This window comes from Procambarus clarkii, chromosome 24 (genome assembly GCF_040958095.1).
Source record: "Procambarus clarkii isolate CNS0578487 chromosome 24, FALCON_Pclarkii_2.0, whole genome shotgun sequence".
Lineage (NCBI taxonomy): Eukaryota > Metazoa > Arthropoda > Malacostraca > Decapoda > Cambaridae > Procambarus > Procambarus clarkii.
The window spans coordinates 15,828,397-15,848,529 of NC_091173.1; the positions used below are offsets into that span (position 1 = coordinate 15,828,397).

Below are 20,133 nucleotides of genomic sequence, written 5' to 3' on the forward strand. Positions count from 1 at the left end.
GTACTGTGTCATGTGTTAGTCTCCTGTGAGGTACTGTGTCATGTGCTAGTCTCCTATGAGGTACTGTGTCATGTGTTAGTCTCCTGTGAGGTACTGTGTCATGTGCTAGCCTCCTGTGAGGTACTGTGTCATGTGCTAGTCTCCTGTGAGGTACTGTGTCATGTGCTAGTCTCCTGTGAGGTACTGTCATGTGCTAGTCTCCTGTGAGGTACTGTGTCATGTGCTAGTCTCCTGTGAGGTACTGTGTCATGTGTTAGTCTCCTGTGAGGTACTGTGTCATGTGTTAGTCTCCTGTGAGGTACTGTGTCATGTGCTAGTCTCCTGTGAGGTACTGTGTCATGTGTTAGTCTCCTGTGAGGTACTGTGTCATGCACTAGAACTTTATCAAGTTTGTGAGAGAGGATTTGCCGTCTGTGAACCTATGTTCGTAACAGCCTGCTGGACCAAACTCTCACAAGTCAAGCCTGGCCTCGGGCCGGGCTTGGGGAGTAGAGCTCCCAGAACCCATCAACCAGGTATCAAGCACATAGCATGATCGACACCACCATGAGTTGATCCTTCCCTCCAGATATTTCACTAGCCTCTTTCGTGTGATCTGGACCATCTCATTGTATAATATGCAAGTGAGGAGACACTAGCTTTTAGTTTAATGCCTCCTTATCTGCTTTATTTTGTGTATATTGGCACTACATTCTCTTTCTTTCAGTTATGTAGTTCTCTTATTATTGACGTTATATATCACAGTAAGCGATCAGCACAAGGATTCCGCTCATTCTCTTAGTATCTATGATGATATTTTATCTGGTTTCACAGCTTTAGTTGTGTCCAGCTCCATCAGGTGCCTTTTAACTGCTTGGGTTGATTCGGTTCTCTTTTCAAGAACTTCTTCCACTACTGTGAAGATCTGGAATCTGCTGTTTAGTTCCTCACACATCTTGTCTATTTCAATAAATGAGTCCTCCCTTATCCTCCTGTTTACCTCTTGTTCACTAACTGTTGTTTTCCTCCTGCTATGATTTAATTAATTTGAGATGAGGTTTTGTTTTATTTGCGTTCGTTTTAAAATTACCCTTCTGCTTGTCTTCTCACAGTTTACGAGGCAGGTTCAGATGAGGGCGGAAAGAAGGAACAAGGAATGAGACGTTGTATGTTAAGCACTAAGATGAAGGCGGCGCCTCACAATAGCGGAGGTACAGTGGGAAGGTGATGAGAGAGGATGAGGGCCTCGCTAGTAGAGTCACCTCACACTTAGACAATTACGGTGGTGTTGTCAGTGGGTGGGTCGCCGCCGCCCACACCCCCGTACAGTGGGCCTCGCCTCTCATAGTCTACCCTACAACACAACACTCAAACTCAAACAACCAAATATAAAATCATAAAAACGTTCAAATTACATTGGCCGATTCTGTGATTCTTAGTTGTGTTTAGAACCACATTTCTGAAGTTATATATGTTCTGAATAGCGAGGTCGGGCAGGTGCTATAAAAACAAGTGACGGTCAGAATTGCAGGTAATAATGTTGTGGAGATCCTTAACCTGGTGGGTCTTACTGGGAGGGAGCGGACAGGGGGCTCGGAAAGGCAGTCGGTTAATTAGTTACCTTGCTTAATGGAACCTTTAACTTCTACTACTACTCATGTCTTGCAGTTGTGATATACGTTAATTAGAATATCAATACACCACGTGGAGGCTCTCTCTCTTGGGGGACTTGAGAGCGTCTCTCGTGTTCCCCCGGAACCCTCATTATGAGGCAGGTAACAAGGAACAAATTGGCCCATAAAGGACAATGGTGAGCGGCGTGGCCATTGGTCGCTCGCGGCTTGTGGCGGGAAGCCTCCGACTCTCCCGCTTTTTTGTTGATCTTCTTACCTCATTTAGACGACATTTTGTGGCGGCCGGTAATGGTCGAGGACAAGAGTGTGGGGCCACCATTACCATGGTCGCTCACCTCACGCTACCATAGACCGCCACCATTACCATGGTCGCTCACCTCACGCTACCATAGACCGCCACCATTACCATGGTCGCTCACCTGACGCTACCATAGACCGCCACCATTACCATGGTCGCTCACCTCACGCTACCATAGACTGTCATTATTACCATGGTCGCTCACCTGACGCTACCATAGACCGCCACCATTACCATGGTCGCTCACCTCGCGCTACCATAGACCGCCACCATTACCATGGTCGCTCACCTCACGCTACCATAGACTGTCATTATTACCATGGTCGCTCACCTGACGCTACCATAGACCGCCACCATTACCATGGTCGCTCACCTCACGCTACCATAGACCGCCACCATTACCATGGTCGCTCACCTCACGCTACCATAGACTGTCATTAATACCATGGTCGCTCACCTGACGCTACCATAGACCGCCACCATTACCATGGTCGCTCACCTCACGCTACCATAGACTGTCATTATTACCATGGTCGCTCACCTGACGCTACCATAGACCGCCACCATTACCATGGTCGCTCACCTCACGCTACCATAGACCGCCACCATTACCATGGTCGCTCACCTCACGCTACCATAGACCGCCACCATTACCATGGTCGCTCACCTGACGCTACCATAGACCGCCACCATTACCACGGTCGCTCACCTCACGCTACCATAGACTGTCATTATTACCATGGTCGCTCACCTGACGCTACCATAGACCGCCACCATTACGATGGTCGCTCACCTCACGCTACCATAGACCGCCACCATTACCATGGTCGCTCACCTCACGCTACCATAGACCGCCACCATTACCATGGTCGCTCACCTCACGCTACCATAGACCGCCACCATTACCATGGTCGCTCACCTCACGCTACCATAGACCGCCACCATTACCATGGTCGCTCACCTCACGCTACCATAGACTGTCATTATTACCATGGTCGCTCACCTCACGCTACCATAGACCGCCACCATTACGATGGTCGCTCACCTCACGCTACCATAGACCGCCACCATTACCATGGTCGCTCACCTCACGCTACCATAGACCGCCACCATTACCATGGTCGCTCACCTCACGCTACCATAGACCGCCACCATTACCATGGTCGCCAACTCAACACTACCATAGACCGCCACCATTACCATGGTCGCCAACTCAACACTACCATAGACCGCCACCATTACCATGGTCGCCAACTCAACACTACCATAGACCGCCACCATTACCATGGTCGCTCACCTGACGCTACCATAGACCGCCATCACTACCATGGTCGCCAACTCAACACTACCATAGACCTAAAGTAACCAATCAGTAACTGTGCCTCGAGTCCATATTTTGGGTGCACAAAAGCATCAGTAAAATCTCACAAGTTGTAGTTAACTTGTGAAGTGTGATCTGCCGTTATGACACTTAAACAACTCCTGAGTGTGAGTGATCATGAACAAGAAGACCATGATTAATGTGAAGATGATTATAAATATGAAGATAACCATTAGTGTGAAGGTGACCATTAGTGCGAAGGTGACCATTAGTGTGAAGGTGACCATTAGAGTGAAGATGACCATTAGTGTGAAGGTGACCATTAGTATGAAGGTGACCATTAGTGTGAAGGTGACCATTAGTGTGAAGGTGACCATTAGTGTGAAGGTGACCATTAGTGTGAAGGTGACCATTAGTGTGAAGGTGACCATTAGTATGAAGGTGACCATTAGTGTGAAGGTGACCATTAGTGTGAAGGTGACCATTAGTGTGAAGGTGACCATTAGTGTGAAGGTGACCATTAGTATGAAGGTGACCATTAGTGTGAAGGTGACCATTAGTATGAAGGTGACCATTAGTATGAAGGTGACCATTAGTGTGAAGGTGACCATTAGTATGAAGGTGATCATTAGTGTGAAGGTGACCATTAGTGTGAAGGTGACCATTAGTGTGAAGGTGACCATTAGTGTGAAGGTGACCATTAGTATGAAGGTGATCATTAGTGTGAAGGTGACCATTAGTGTGAAGGAGACCATTAGTGTGAAGGTGACCATTAGTGTGAAGGTGACCATTAGTATGAAGGTGATGTTTGGTGAGTGTGCAGGGAGCGTGGCGGCTCCTGAGCTCCTCAGCCCCCTGAGTGACTCGCACCTTATCAGGTTACCTGGTTCATGCCCAGCACCCAGCCCCAGCACCCAGCACCCAGCCCCAGCACCCAGCCCCCAGCACCCAGCCCCAACACCCAGCACCCATCCCCAGTACCCAGCATGATCACCCAGCACTCAGCCCCAGCACCCAGCCCCCAGCACCCAGCCCCAACACCCAGCACCCATCCCCAGTACCCAGCATGATCACCCAGCACCCAGCCCCAGCACCCAGCCCCCAGCACCCAGCCCCAACACCCAGCACCCATCCCCAGTACCCAGCATGATCACCCAGCACTCAGCCCCAGTACCCAGCATGATCACCCAGCACCCATACTCAGCACTCAGCATACATAGCACCTAAGATCAGAATACATAGCACAAACATCAAGCACTCAGCATGCACATCATCCACACACAGCTCTCAGCATCCACACACAGCTCTCAGCATCCACACACAGCTCTCAGCATCCACACACAGCTCTCAGCATCCACACACAGCTCTCAGCATCCACACACAGCTCTCAGCATCCACACACAGCTCTCAGCATCCACACACAGCTCTCAGCATCCACACACAGCTCTCAGCATCCACACACAGCTCTCAGCATCCACACTCGTTACCCAGTGACAAAAAACAACTTTCATCGCCCACTACCTGCTTACCTAATCAGCATAATTCCCAGTATCATCACCTTACGCACCCAGTACCAGCATTACCACCCAGTATCCACGGGTGTTTGAGACGCTCGCTCGGGAATACCACGAGGGACGTTCAACTACCTGAAGGTAGGTAGTTCAGTCCTGTATATGCTTCAATACCTCATCTCTGGTACTCTCAGTGTACTTCAGGACACTGAGATTGCCTCTTTGATTAGACGCCCATCCTGGAGTAATTTGACTTGCAGGCGATGAGTCACAATAACGTGGCTAAAGTAAGTTGACCAGACCACACACTAGAAAGTGAAAGGACGACGACGTTTCTGTCCGTCCTGGACCATTCTCAAGTCGATTGTGAGATTTGAGGATGGTCCAGGACGGACCGAAACGTCGTCGTCCCTTCACTTTCTAGTGTGTGGTCTGATCAACTTAATTTGACATTACCAGACATGAAGCAGTGAAACATTTATTGTAATTTGACACGAGTAATGTAATTGGGCAAGACAAAATCTGACCAATTGTTATGATATACAAGTCGCTGGAAACTGGAAAGCTTCCAGAAAGCTTAAGAGGCAGCCAGCGTAGTGCCAATATACAGACAACAAATAAGTGTACAAGAGACAAATCAAGCCGCCAGTGTTGCTCGTATGCGTGCAGGAGAAGAGTATAAGAGACAAGGAGAACATGTGAAGAGAGGCCGTCAACACACCACCAGAATGTGCGCAGCAGTGACAAGTACTCTCTTCATTTCGGCTGAGCAATAATTAACTTCCGAACCCTGTATAACACGTACGTCAGCCTAGTTCTGGAATATGAGGCGAGGGGGAGGTGGGGGAGGATGTCATGTATAAGGAGGGGAAGGATATGCGGGTAAAGTTGTTGGGAAGGAGCAGGTGGTTGGAGGAAGCAGAGGAGGATAAGGCAGGGAAGGTGCAGCAGGTAGTGAGGCCGGGCTCCTGCGGTTTGACACTTTCCTCCCTCCTCCTTAGTTACGGTGGAGGTGATGAGCGGCCACCCTCCCCCCCCCACCCATCAACACCCCCCCCCACCCATCAACACCCCCCCCATCAACACCCCCCCTTACCCATCAACACCCCCCCCCACCCATCAACACCCCCCCCCCATCAACACCCCCCCATCAACACCCCCCGTCACCCATCAACACCCCCCCCCCCACCCATCAACACCCCTCACCCCACTCTCACAGAAGCTATAATCAAGAAGCTGATATCAATAAAGCCTGGGCACTAGAAAATAAAATGACGTTCAACGACAATAATTTCCAGTAGGTACGGTAAAAATTAAAAACTTAAACGAAATACAGGGTATAAGGCACAATCTGATCTCACAAAAGGACGCTTAAAGGTCGTCTAACATAAATATGTTGGACGACTTGACGCTTAATGAACATAACAAGTCAAACATATCGTCAGTCAGAAAATTATACGATGGATTATGCGAACATTCAAATCCAGGAATCCCATCACAAAGCTCATACTGTTGAAATCCCTGCTGCTGTTCCGCCTTGAGTACTCCTAGAAACTCACTTCCCTCCTTCAGAGCAGGAAAGATGTCTGAAATATAGGAATACAGAGAACATTGACGGCACGCACAAACCCGATAAAGCACCTAAATTATTGGAACCGTCTCAAAGCACTCAAAATGTATTTTCTACAAAGGAGACGAGAAAGGTATCTCATAATATATACATGAAAGGTACTGGAAGGCCAGGTTCCTAGCGTGCATAGCACAATAGCAGCAACATATTGGAGCGAAGGAAATGGTAGGAAATACAAAATAGACCAAGAGAAGAGTAAGGGTGCTATAGACACAATCAGAGAACACAGTATAAACATCAGCGGTCCGCGCCCCTTCATTATCCTCCAGCAAATATAAGAGATATTGACGCAACAAAACTAGAAATGCTCAAGAAACAATTAGATAAGTTCCTGCAGTAAGTGGCGGACCAGCCGGGCTGTAATGGATATGTTGGCCTGCGGGCCGCTCCAAGCAACAGCCCCCAAGATCAAGTTATCACAAGAAAAGCCTGGCCCTAGGCCGGGCTTGGGGAGTAGAAGAACTCCCAGAACTCATCACAGGTATACTCCACCCATTAACATCCCTCACATCCCTACTTTCCTCCCTCACTTCCCTACTTTCCTCCCTTACATCCCTACTTTCCTCCCTCACATCCCTACTTTCCTCCACCAGGCGTGACCCTCCTCCGTCAAGGGCGCGCTCATCCCACTCTCAGTGTCGACGTTAAGGTAATCACCTCAGGCGTTTTTGCTGATGTTTCCTGCTTTGGTTTGGCTGAGTTGTGGGTAATTTATGTGGGAAACCCGGCCAGCCTTCCCCCGCACACACCCGCTCAGTAGATAAAGATTTTAATTGTTTCTTGCCAGAGAGTGTGAGGGAGAGTGGGAGGGGGAGTGGGAGAGAAAGAGAGGTATGGGAGAGGGAGACATTCCTGGGGTCAGTGCATCTGTGTGCAGGTGTTGGCGGGAAAGTGCCGTACAGATATCTTTCTTATGCACCATTAACATTTCTTCCTGTCTTCTACACGTTTCTTATCTCTTCTATTCTTCTCTCTCTCTCTCTCTCTCTCTCTCTCTCTCTCTCTCTCTCTCTCTCTCTCTCTCTCTCTCTCTCTCTTTCTCTCTCTCTCTCTCTCCCACCACTGAATTTTTTGCTCAACTCACTCCGTCAATCATTTATATTCTTACTATTCTTATGACTTTTTTTTCACCTGGTCCCTCTCCGTCTCTTCCTCCCTCTCTGTCTGTTTGTACCGTTCATTTTCACCCATTCACTTCTCACTCTTGCCAACCCTTTTCTCCCATAATTTACAAAACCTCTCCTTCCTCCCCCCCCCTTCTACCGCCCACACCCCCTCTACACCCCCCCCCCTCTAAGATAAGGAGAGGCCAGTGTTCGTTCCTGGCTGGACCCCACACCTGGGGGAGGGGGGGGGTCGGTCAGCTGCTTCCTCACACACCTGTTTCTGAACACCAAACGTGGAAGGTGAAGCTAAACGCGACCATTATGAGGGACAAGTGAAGCTAAACGCGACCATTATGAGGGGCAAGTGAAGCTAAACTCCACCATTATGAGGGACAAGTGAAGCTAAAGTTAATGAGAAAGACCACGTGGTGATGACAATGAGGAAAGACGTGAGCAAGGGGATGAAAATGAGAATGACATTAGGAATGCAAGGTGTAAATAATGATCGAGTATCTTATAGGTGAGAATAATGAGGAAAATATGAGACAATATTAAAGAAAGAGAGAGAGAGAGAGAGAGAGAGAGAGAGAGGGGGGGGGGGCTTTAGGGGAGGAATGGGGAAGGATTTTTACTCCTTTGTGGAGATGAGATCATCACTCTAGCTGTACCTCAGGGGCTTTTTCTCGCACTTAGAAGTTATCACTGAAGACTTACACCTGCTGAACTCTCTTTCTCTCTCTCTCTCTCTCTCTCTCTCTCTCTCTCTCTCTCTCTCTCTCTCTCTCTCTCTCTCTCTCTCTCTCTCTCTCTCTCTCTCTCTCTCTCTCTTTATCGTCTGAGGCATTCATGATACTCATGATCTGCATAACATTAGTGTTTCATGAAATAGGAAATCTAAACAAGGAACGATTGATCGTGTTGTGCACCACGTATGTCACACCAGTTCTGAAGTATGCAGCGCATGGAGACATTCATCTTCAGCAAACAAAGATATTCGGTAATTTTTCAGATGCTGGCCACCATCAAACTTGTTTCGTAACTGACAGCCGTGAGCTTAAAGAGTAGGCATTAGCAGTGAACGTCACAACAGCTGAGAATCAACAAGACATGATTACGAAGTATAAGATCCTCAGAACAATCGTCATAGTAAACAATGAAAAATTGCATGACAGTTAAAAACTTCTTAAGCGTAAAGGATTGAAGCAGTAGAATGAACCGGAATGTGAAGTACACGGACTGTGTAGTGGTGGAGCCAGACTTCATACACGGACAGTGTAGTGGTGGAGCCAGACTCCATACACGGACAGTGTAGTGGTGGAGCCAGACTCCATACACGGACAGTGTAGTGGTGGAGCCAGACTCCATACACGGACTAGTGTAGTGGTGGAGCCAGACTCCATACACGGACTAGTGTAGTGGTGGAGCCAGACTTCATACACGGACTAGTGAAGTGGTGGAGCCAGACTCCATACACGGACTAGTGTAGTGGTGGAGCCAGACTTCATACACGGACTAGTGTAGTGGTGGAGCCAGACTTCATACACGGACTAGTGTAGTGGTGGAGCCAGACTTCATACACGGACTAGTGAAGTGGTGGAGCCAGACTCCATACACGGACTAGTGAAGTGGTGGAGCCAGACTTCATACACGGACTAGTGAAGTGGTGGAGCCAGACTTCATACACGGACTGTGTAGTGGTGGAGCCAGACTCCATACACGGACTAGTGAAGTGGTGGAGCCAGACTTCATACACGGACTAGTGAAGTGGTGGAGCCAGACTTCATACACGGACTAGTGAAGTGGTGGAGCCAGACTCCATACACGGACAGTGTAGTGGTGGAGCCAGACTCCATACACGGACTAGTGTAGTGATGGAGCCAGACTTCATACACGGACTAGTGTAGTGGTGGAGCCAGACTTCATACACGGACTAGTGAAGTGGTGGAGCCAGACTCCATACACCGTCCTTGAAGAAGCAAAGGTTGTGGGATCTGACAGGATGTCGCCTTGGATCCTAATGTAAGATGCTGAAGATCCTTGCAAGTGGATCACTGGAGACAGTGGTGGAGGAACATAACAGGCAGGGGACAAACAACTACACACCAGAGTCCTAACATGAACTTAAATCAAAGCACAAACACGGGTTCTGAGAAAGGAAATCATGTTTGTCAAACATATCTGAGTTTTACGACGGAATGATTGAGATCAAAGAAGAATGGGAAGGGTGGGTAGATTGGATGTTATTACATCAAAGGTTCTTATCCAGGGATGAATACCCGCCAGGGAGAAAACTTTATGTTTCAGAAGAAAAGTTGGGACCTCAGACTCAGTGAGAATATTGATCTTCCTACAAACTACAATTCTACAGATTGTATATAATCTACAGAACATCTCTTTACTGTAAGTCACATATTAAAATAAAAGCAAAGATAAATATTTAACTTGTATTATTTGAAATGCAATTTCTGGGTCAGTCATGTAAATAAAGGAATTGCATTCTGACATACGGAGAAAAAGGGTACATGGGACAAAAGGGTACATGGGACAAAACAATGTTGAGCACCGCTGTATTAGATTGTCAGACAGTATTCACCCCATTTGCCACGAAAAAGGTTGGTGTACAGACTTGACCACTGGTTCCCAAACTGGGGGTCATGGCCCCCTGGGGGGACTTTTTTGCAATATATAACTTACCATAAGTTGAGGCAATGTACAGGTTATGATCCCAGAGGCTACCAGGGGGTCTTTACTGAGTGTAGGGGCCAGTAATAAGGAAACCATACGAAAAAGAGGTAATTACTGTAATTCGTTTGGGAATCACTTGGTTAGACGCAAGAGAATCTGGTCGGAATAACTGACGTGAGATAGGCGTGAGATACTGTTAATGAGTAGAACCCTGTTACCCATGATGTAAAGGGTGGCGAGCAGGATAAGGTGTTAGCATGGTCGGACAAATGGCTAATAGACTTCGACCTAGATAATTGCAAGACTATGAGAATGGAAAGAGAGGCCAGGATATCAGAAAAACAACGCATATTGAAATGAAGGAACTTACTCGGCTCAGCGAAAGAAAAGTATCTTAGAATAGATATAACTGGGAAGATATCTCCGGAGGCACACAAACGTAGCATCACAGTAGTAGCATATGCTGAGCTGCAAACATCAGGAGCCTGGACAAAGATGCATTCAAAGCTCTTCATACAACACATGTTCAACCACTGCTGCAGTGTACAGCACCAGCACGAAGACTCAACCTCAAAAAACACAAAACAAAGATTGATAAATTACAAAGGTTTACTATAAAACTTGTGCCAGAAGTGACGGAGATACTGAGCTACGGGGACAGGCTGAGGGAACTAACTTTAACGACAGTGAAAGGAGAACTAGAGCAGACATGATCCAGACATATATTATACCCAAGGGAATCAGTAGAACAGAGATACAAAAAAGTTTGAGCCGGTACAGAGCGAGAGGACATGTATGGAAGTTACAATTGGGCAACAGGGACGTGAGGAAATGCTTGATCTGTGTAAGAGCAGTTAACTAGTGGAGCGAAATATTAGCGGGCATGCAATAGGTAACCCGCTATTACCTATAGGGTTGGGAATCATTGCGCTTGACGACCATCAGTTGTGAAGGCAGGGCACGGGAGCTGAATCCCGATTCTGAAAATTGTTTTGGTATGTACATTGCCATTCATGATAGGACTTAAAAAAAAAAAGATACACTCACACACTTAGACACACAATCCTAGCAAAATTTACTAATGGAAAGGAAAAGAGAAAAGAAAAGAAAAAATAAGATAGAATGAGATTACTAAGGAGAAAGAGAAACATGAATAGCTGTGAGAGTATAGAGAGAGAGACAGATGATAAAGACTGAGACAATCAGACACTAGATGGTTCCCACCGGAGTTAAAGAACCAACTTAACGACATATAATGCCATATAATCACAATCAAACACAGGCGGTACAAAAAATAGGTTTCACAAAAGAGATATAATTGATAAGGAGAGGTCACGAGGTCAAACTATTTTTTGTACCTTTACTTTATTACAAGGTAAATTAGGTGTGGTGTAAAAAGTTCAGTAAAGTGTATGTGAAGCTCTGAAGGGGCGAGGGCCAGGAAGGAAGGTCGCTCCATAACAATAATAAAACCCTTACCTGGTAACGAACAAATGTAAACATTGCTTTCTTTTATTGTTTGACCTCTTAGTTCACTGTGGTGTTTATTGTTGTGAAGATGCTGGCTCCTGGGGCTTGTTTACCTCCTCCTCCACCCACTTACAGGGTGGGGAAGTTGTGGGGTTGTAGTCACGTGGTGGCGGGGAAGTTGTGGGGGGGTTGTCACGTGGTGGTGGGGAAGTTGTGGGGTTGTAGTCACGTGGTGGCGGGGAAGTTGTGGGGGGGTTGTCACGTGGTGGTGGGGAAGTTGTGGGGGTTGTAGTCACGTTGTGGCGGGGAGGTTGTAGGGTTGTAATCACGTAGTGGGGGGGGAAGTTGTGGGGTTGTTGTCACGTGGTGGCGGGGAAGTTGTGGGGTTGTAGTCACGTGGTGGTGGGGAAGTTGTGGGGGTGTTGTCACGTGGTGGTGGGGAAGTTGTGGGGTTGTAGTCACGTGGTGGTGGGGAAGTTGTGGGGGTGTTGTCACGTGGTGGTGGGGAAGTTGTGGGGTTGTAGTCACGTGGTGGTGGGGAAGTTGTGGGGTTGTAGTCACGTGGTGGTGGGGAAGTTGTGGGGGTGTTGTCACGTGGTGGTGGGGAAGTTGTAGTCACGTGGTGGTGGGGAAGCTAGAGGTCCACCAATACACAATAACACCGACCATTATCAAGTCAATATAAGCCTAAACATTAACCAAGTTGAAAACAAAACCAAAATAAATGGAAGTGTTGAAGGGGCCGACAAGGTAAGGCAGGTAACCAGGTCCTTCTAATTATCACCCTAAACCACTAACAGGATCGTTCCTATATTATACCATAAATAATGTAAGTGCTTCAAGACATCTCTCAGACCTCCACTAATGACTTAACTGTCGGCAGTCAGTAAACGAGTCTTAATTGGCCCCTTGTGAAGCCATTAACACCTTCAGTAAACAGGTGGGACTCGCCTGGGGTAATGCCAGTAATGCTAACAAGCGCTCAACTACTTGCTCATTACCTTCATGTAATAATTACAAGTCTTACATCATATTAGCTACAACAACACTAATACAAATGTTAATAGTAGTGATAAAAATACTAATAATATTTATAAATTATGAACAGTAATATATATATATATATATATATATATATATATATATATATATATATATATATATATCTTTATCTATACATTAAAATGTCTGTCTAACTGTCCATTCAAGGTTGTATTCCAGACCCTTGGGGCTAGCCTCACCCAATTTCACGCAGTAATTGCTGTCGGGTACGTGTCCAACATGGGCGGATCGTGGTAGGAATAATTTAAATAAGTGCCCCGTAACACGGTCCCAAAGCTGGTATAACAACGTAGCAATCAGTTTTTAAAAGTGAAATGTTCTTTTGCCCTCCTGTTCACCACCTTCCCTACCCTTCACCACCTTCCCTACCCTTCACCACCTTCCCTACCCTTCACCACCTTCCCTACCCTTCACCACCTTCCCTACCCTTCACCACAGGCGCCTGACAGCTGAGTGGACAGCGCTTGGGATTCGTAGTCCTAAGGTTCCGGGTTCGATCCCTGGTTGTGGCGGAAACAAATGGGCAGAGTTTCTTTCACCCTGATGCACCTGTTCATCTAGCAGTAAAAAGGTACCAGGGAGTTAGACAGCTGCTACGGGCTGCTTCCTGGGGATGTGTAACAAAAAGGAGGCCTGGTCGAGGAATGGGCTGAGGGGACACTAAGCCCCGAAATCATCTCAAGATAACCGTCACCAGTGACGCTGTGTTCACCTGGCTGTCACCAGTGACGCTGTGTTCACCTGGCTGTCACCAGTGAAGCTGTGTGTTCACCTGGCTGTCACCAGTGACGCTGTGTTCACCTGGCTGTCACCAGTGACGCTGTGTTCACCTGGCTGTCACCAGTGAAGCTGTGTGTTCACCTGGCTGTCACCAGTGAAGCTGTGTGTTCACCTGGCTGTCACCAGTGAAGCTGTGTGTTCACCTGGCTGTCACCAGTGACGCTGTGTTCACCTGGCTGTCACCAGTGAAGCTGTGTGTTCACCTGGCTGTCACCAGTGAAGCTGTGTGTTCACCTGGCTGTCACCAGTGACGCTGTGTTCACCTGGCTGTCACCAGTGAAGCTGTGTGTTCACCTGGCTGTCACCAGTGAAGCTGTGTGTTCACCTGGCTGTCACCAGTGACGCTGTGTTCACCTGGCTGTCACCAGTGACGCTGTGTTCACCTGGCTGTCACCAGTGAAGCTGTGTTCACCTGGCTGTCACCAGTGAAGCTGTGTTCACCTAGCTGTCACCAGTGACGCTGTGTTCACCTGGCTGTCACCAGTGACGCTGTGTTCACCTGGCTGTCACCAGTGAAGCTGTCTTCACCTGGCTGTCACCAGTGAAGCTGTGTTCACCTGGCTGTCACCAGTGAAGCTGTGTTCACCTAGCTGTTACCAGTGAAGCTGTGTGTTCACCTGGCTGTCACCAGTGAAGCTGTGTGTTCACCTGGCTGTCACCAGTGAAGCTGTGTGTTCACCTGGCTGTCACCAGGGACGGTAGAGTTCCAGCGGTGCTCCTCGCCCCACCTGTGTTCACCTGGGCCTCATTTCCAGTCTCCCGCCACCAATTACAGTACTGCGGTAAGTGTAATGTCTCCCACTACCACACCGGTCATTACGATCACCATAGCTAACACCAAACTCTGGCAGACTCTCTTTACTGTCCCGCCCCGTCCCGCGGAACTCTACTGTCTATCCGGCGGACTCTACTCTCTGTCCGGCGGACTCTACTCTCTGTCCGGCGGACTCTACTCTCTGTCCGGAGGACTCTCCTAATCTTCCCTACACTCTGTTGCTGAGTCTTTTTCACTCTTTGTTTCACCCATTTTCCTGTGCTTGTCTTCCCGCCGCCAGAGGACAGTGGTCCATTGGTGGGCGTCCCGAGACTCGCCGCCTGCTGCTTCACACCCTCTCCTCTTTTGTCTCTCACTTTATATACGTTTCTGTAATTTAGTTAAAAAGAAAACAAAGATTCCAGGAGGGTATTGTGTTGGGAGGGAGGGAGGGCTGGTGGTGGTGGTGGGCTGGTGGTGGTGGTGGTGTGGCTCGTGGTGGGCTGGCTGGTAGTGGGCTGGTGGTGGTGGTGGGCTGGCTGGTGGTGGACTGGCTGGTGGTGGTGGGCTGGAGGGTGGTGGGCTGGAGGGTGGTGGTGGGCTGGCTGGTGGTGGTGGGCTGGCTGGTGGTGGTGGGCTGGCTGGTAGTGGGCTGGTGGTGGTGGTGGGCTGGCTGGTGGTGGACTGGCTGGTGGTGGTGGGCTGGAGGGTGGTGGTGGGCTGGCTGGTAGTGGGCTGGTGGTGGGACCCACATCATTAGCTGGGTCGTAACGATCCAGTGTGTCGATTGTTGCTTTTCCAGGCCCACTTACGGCCGCACAAGTATTCAACAGTTCTTCGTTCACTCCCTATATTCGCCTCAAACTTTACACATTTGCAAATTGTTGCTAATTAGATGCATTGTGAATGTAAATTAGAATATTATGAAGAACACGATTAGTTAATTAAGAGTTTAAGTAGATAAGCTGATGGCAAAGGTTTGGTGAACGAAAACTGGGGAGGGTTTTCCCAGATTGTTTGGTTCATGGCTGGCCTGTGAACGAGGGTTCGAAGCTCACAGTCTGGTAATTGACAATTAGTCGTGTATGTCTGACTTTTACCGTGTTGTTCTTGGCCACTGCTGACCCCTGCTGGAGGCGGCACCCGTAGGTGCTCCACGACACACGGTGCTCCACGACACACGGTGCTCCACCACGCACGGTGCTCCACGACGCACGGTGCTCCACGACGCTCGGTGCTCCACGACGCACGGAGCTCCACCACGCATGGAGCTCCACCACGCACGGTGCTCCACGACGCACGGTGCTCCACCACGCACGGTGCTCCACGACGCATGGAGCTCCACCACGCACGGAGCTCCACGACGCACGGTGCTCCACGGCGCACGGTGCTCCCCAACACAAGACAAAGTACTGTATGAAACATTACAGATGATTTACCGGTCCTGTACGCCCATTTTACGACGTAATACAACAGTGATGTGTGTTGTAATTGTAAGCCAACTTTGTGAAAGAGCTTTAATACCCTCCCGTGGCCGAGTGCTCCATAACTCACCATATAGCGTCATGGTTACAATTGTAATTTACATTTAGGCAAACGTTTACCAGTAACTTACTGTGAGTTGAGTCTTCAAGAACTCACTACACTATATGTAGTATAACAGTAGTATAATATAATACTATATATAATATGTAGTATAATATATATATATATATATATATATATATATATATATATATATATATATATATATGTATATATATATGTATGTATATATATATATATATATATATATATATATATATATATATATATATATATATATATATATATATATATATTATATATATATATATATATATATATATATTGTAACACCACTCTCTTGTATCACCACCCTAAAATGTACCACCATAATGGAACACAAAAAAATGGTTACTAATGTAAACACTACTTATCCTGAGTAACACTTCCTCATCGGTTGCACTTGATAACACTGTTATGAGCTGACATATGATGGTTACACCGGAACCAAAGGTACACTGCCAATAAGGAAATGCTAACACAGAGATTAAATACGCTGCCACCATCTGCCTGACCTCCGGTTTATCTTGTATATTGATTAAAAATTCCTGGGTTAGTCTTAGTCAGCATAGTTTCAAGTATGTAATATTTCATGCAAGGAAATTAGACTCCAGATTCTTATGTGTAAACATCCTTGGATCTCCCCCTTTTGGCCAGGTCAGAGGTCAGTCACACACGTAATTAATAACTCCTCTCTTGAAGAGTGTAGGGTGAATGTCAAACAAGCTTTTTGAAATATTTCTTGAGTGTTTGTACATTCTTGGTGGGTAGCAACAGCAGATCTCCCCCTCCCCCCTGTGGGGGTTGTATATAGAGGTCCTGGAGGGACTTAAAAAAGGCAGAGTGCAGTACACCGGGATCGAGAGCGGGGCTGTGAAGAACATCTCAGCCAGGGAGAGACAGATAGCTTAAGGTAATGTGTGTGATCTCTGAGTTTTTGTTCCATGTCCAAATTTCTTAACTTTTTGCCAGTGTTAGGATAGGATTTATAATTGGTGATTGACATAATTTTGGTCTCAATAAACTTACGTGAAATTTCCCGTCTGTGTCAATTGTTGAATCCTCTTAGCCTTTTGGATATAGTGGCTGACAACCGTTTTCATAATTAATGACAGTCATAGAAAGTACTCTCCAAGTCAAGCAATGTTTCTTGCCTCGTTGCTTGATATAGTTTCAATGGTCAAAGGCAGATGGTGGCAGCGTATTTAATCTCTGTGTTAGCATTTCCTTATTGGCAGTGTACCTTTGGTTCCGGTGTAACCATCATATGTCAGCTCATAACAGTGTTATCAAGTGCAACCGATGAGGAAGTGTTACTCAGGATAAGTAGTGTTTACATTAGTAACCATTTTTTTGTGTTCCATTATGGTGGTACATTTTAGGGTGGTGATACAAGAGAGTGGTGTTACAATATATATAGTGGATGGCCACTTCTGTGGTGAATCTTTGGCCATAATTTTTTCAGTGGTTAACAAATGGAATGCACTAGGAAGTGATGTGGTGGAGGCTGACTTCATACACAGTTTCAAATGTAGATATGATTGAGCCCAGTAGGCTCAGGAATGTGTACACCAGTTGAGAGGCGGGACCAAATAGCCGAAGCTCAACCCCAGCAAGCACAACTAGGTGAGTACACACACACTCGTACAGAGATGGTCATATAAATGGCTACTAAGAGTACAACAACCTGGTTAATACAAGGTAATGAGACAGAGATGGTGCAAGACTTCACACTGAGCAGTTCTGGTGTTAGGGAGACGACGCTCTCACAATCAACCATAGCGATTACTTCCCTAAATATGGTGTGTTAGAACCATCAAAATAACATAATAGATCACAAACTAAACAAATTAATTGAAAATAATCAAGACGATAAAGTTTCAAATGAGAAGCTTGCAGATAATTAAATGATTTATCTGGGTAATTGGTCATTGGAGAGAGAGATGAAGTGATAAGTTACTAAGAACAGTCGTCCCAGTGAGACGTTCACGCCGCTAGTTATTGCCAGTCGTTGTGTGTAAACTGTCAAACTACCGCTCAACAAATGGCCCAGGCCTCAAAGCTGTGTGTGTGTCGTCTGCAATAAGCTAAACTGATTATTCTTTCAACAAGGATTTATGGATGCAAATTGTCATTTTAATATTGTTATTAATGGTTGTGTTAATGTTGATATTTACATTATTAATGATAAAATACTTGATGGTTTATGTTTGAGCAACCCGACTTGTTGGTGGTGATAATATTATGGTGAATGGTTCTGTTGTTATGACTCTTGGTACATTATTAGTATTATGGCAACTGGCAGAGTCCCAGAGTAGTGCAACAGTGGACAGCTTCTCCACCCTGGTGGTGGCCCTTGAACACACTGGTGGTGGCCCTTGAACACACTGGTGGTGGCCCTTGAACACACTGGTGGTGGCCCTTGAACACACTGGTGGTGGCCCTTGAACACACTGGTGGTGGCCCTTGAACACACTGGCATGGCCCTTGAACACACTAGGATGGCCCTTCAACACACTAGCATGGCCCTTCAACACACTGGCATGGCCCTTGAACACACTGGCATGGCCCTTGAACACACTGGCATGGCCCTTGAACACACTGGCATGGCCCTTGAACACACTGGCATGGCCCTTGAACACACTGGCATGGCCCTGGAACACACTGGCATGGCCCTTGAACACACTGGCATGGCCCTTGAACACACTAGCATGGCCCTTGAACACACTGGCATGGCCCTTGAACACACTGGCATGGCCCTTGAACACACTGGTGGTGGCCCTTGAACACACTAGCATGGCCCTTGAACACACTGGTGGTGGCCCTTGAACACCCTGGTGGTGGCCCTTGAACACACAGGTGGTGGCCCTTGAACACACTGGCATGGCCCTTGAACACACTGGCATGGCCCTTGAACACACTGGCATGGCCCTTGAACACACTGGTGGTGGCCCTTGAACACACTAGCATGGCCCTTGAACACACTGGCATGGCCCTGGAACACACTAGCATGGCCCTGGAACACACTGGCATGGCCCTTGAACACACTAGCATGGCCCTTGAACACACTGGCATGGCCCTTGAACACACTGGCATGGCCCTTGAACACACTGGTGGTGGCCCTTGAACACACTAGCATGGCCCTTGAACACACTGGTGGTGGCCCTTGAACACCCTGGTGGTGGCCCTTGAACACACTGGTGGTGGCCCTTGAACACACTGGCATGGCCCTTGAACACACTGGTGGTGGCCCTTGAACACACTGGCATGGCCCTTGAACACACTGGCATGGCCCTTGAACACACTGGCATGGCCCTTGAACACACTGGTGGTGGCCCTTGAACACACTAGCATGGCCCTTGAACACACTGGCATGGCCCTGGAACACACTAGCATGGCCCTGGAACACACTGGCATGGCCCTTGAACACACTGGCATGGCCCTGGAACACACTAGCATGGCCCTGGAACACACTAGCATGGCCCTGGAACACACTGGCATGGCCCTGGAACACACTAGCATGGCCCTGGAACACACTAGCATGGCCCTGGAACACACTAGCATGGCCCTGGAACACACTAGCATGGCCCTGGAACACACTGGCATGGCCCTGGAACACACTGGCATGGCCCTTGAACACACTGGCATGGCCCTGGAACACACTAGCATGGCCCTGGAACACACTAGCATGGCCCTGGAACACACTAGCATGGCCCTGGAACACACTAGCATGGCCCTGGAACACACTGGCATGGCCCTGGAACACACTAGCATGGCCCTGGAACACACTGGCATGGCCCTTGAACACACTGGCATGGCCCTGGAACACACTAGCATGGCCCTGGAACACACTAGCATGGCCCTGGAACACACTAGCATGGCCCTGGAACACACTAGCATGGCCCTGGAACACACTAGCATGGACCTGGAACACACTAGCATGGCCCTGGAACACACTAGCATGGCCCTGGAACACACTAGCATGGCCCTGGAACACACTAGCATGGCCCTGGAACACACTAGCATGGCCCTGGAACACACTAGCATGGCCCTGGAACACACTAGCATGGCCTTACAACACCGGTGCCCAGAGAAGGTGTGGAGGTGGTGTGGAGACACGGACCAGTGGGAGGTCGACAGGTCTACGACAGGTGTGGGATCAACGACACAAGGGGCCGGGTGGTAGTTAGCCTCATTAGAGATATTTGATTTTACAGGCCAATTGTGTGTAATGGCCGGCTTCCGGAAGTGGGAGATAACCACCCCCTTATTTGTTTGTTTTTGCATTCTTAGTATCGTGCCTTTGTTGCATCTTGTAT

The 20,133-nt window shown here is 47.9% G+C and overlaps 2 protein-coding genes across 2 annotated transcripts in view; both read left to right on the forward strand.

The window, feature by feature from the left end:
• The first annotated feature begins 3,409 nt into the window (after positions 1–3,409).
• Positions 3,410–4,222, forward strand: LOC138367945 (fap1 adhesin-like). The gene has a single exon (XM_069330227.1). The coding sequence runs from the start codon at positions 3,410–3,412 to the stop codon at positions 4,220–4,222; it is 813 nt and encodes a 270-aa protein (XP_069186328.1).
• A 14,944-nt stretch (positions 4,223–19,166) lies between these two features.
• The window catches only part of LOC123761816 (papilin-like), a 3,622-nt gene continuing 2,655 nt past the window's right edge, over positions 19,167–20,133 (forward strand). The window contains exon 1 of the mRNA XM_069330228.1: positions 19,167–19,965. Coding sequence (XP_069186329.1) covers positions 19,167–19,965 — 799 coding nt within the window. The remainder of the gene's footprint in view (positions 19,966–20,133) is intronic.

What these genes read in the sequence shown, in the direction of transcription:
- LOC138367945 (XM_069330227.1), top strand. Translation starts at nt 3,410, where the DNA reads ATGAACAAGAAGACCATGATTAATGTGAAGATGATTATAAATATGAAG.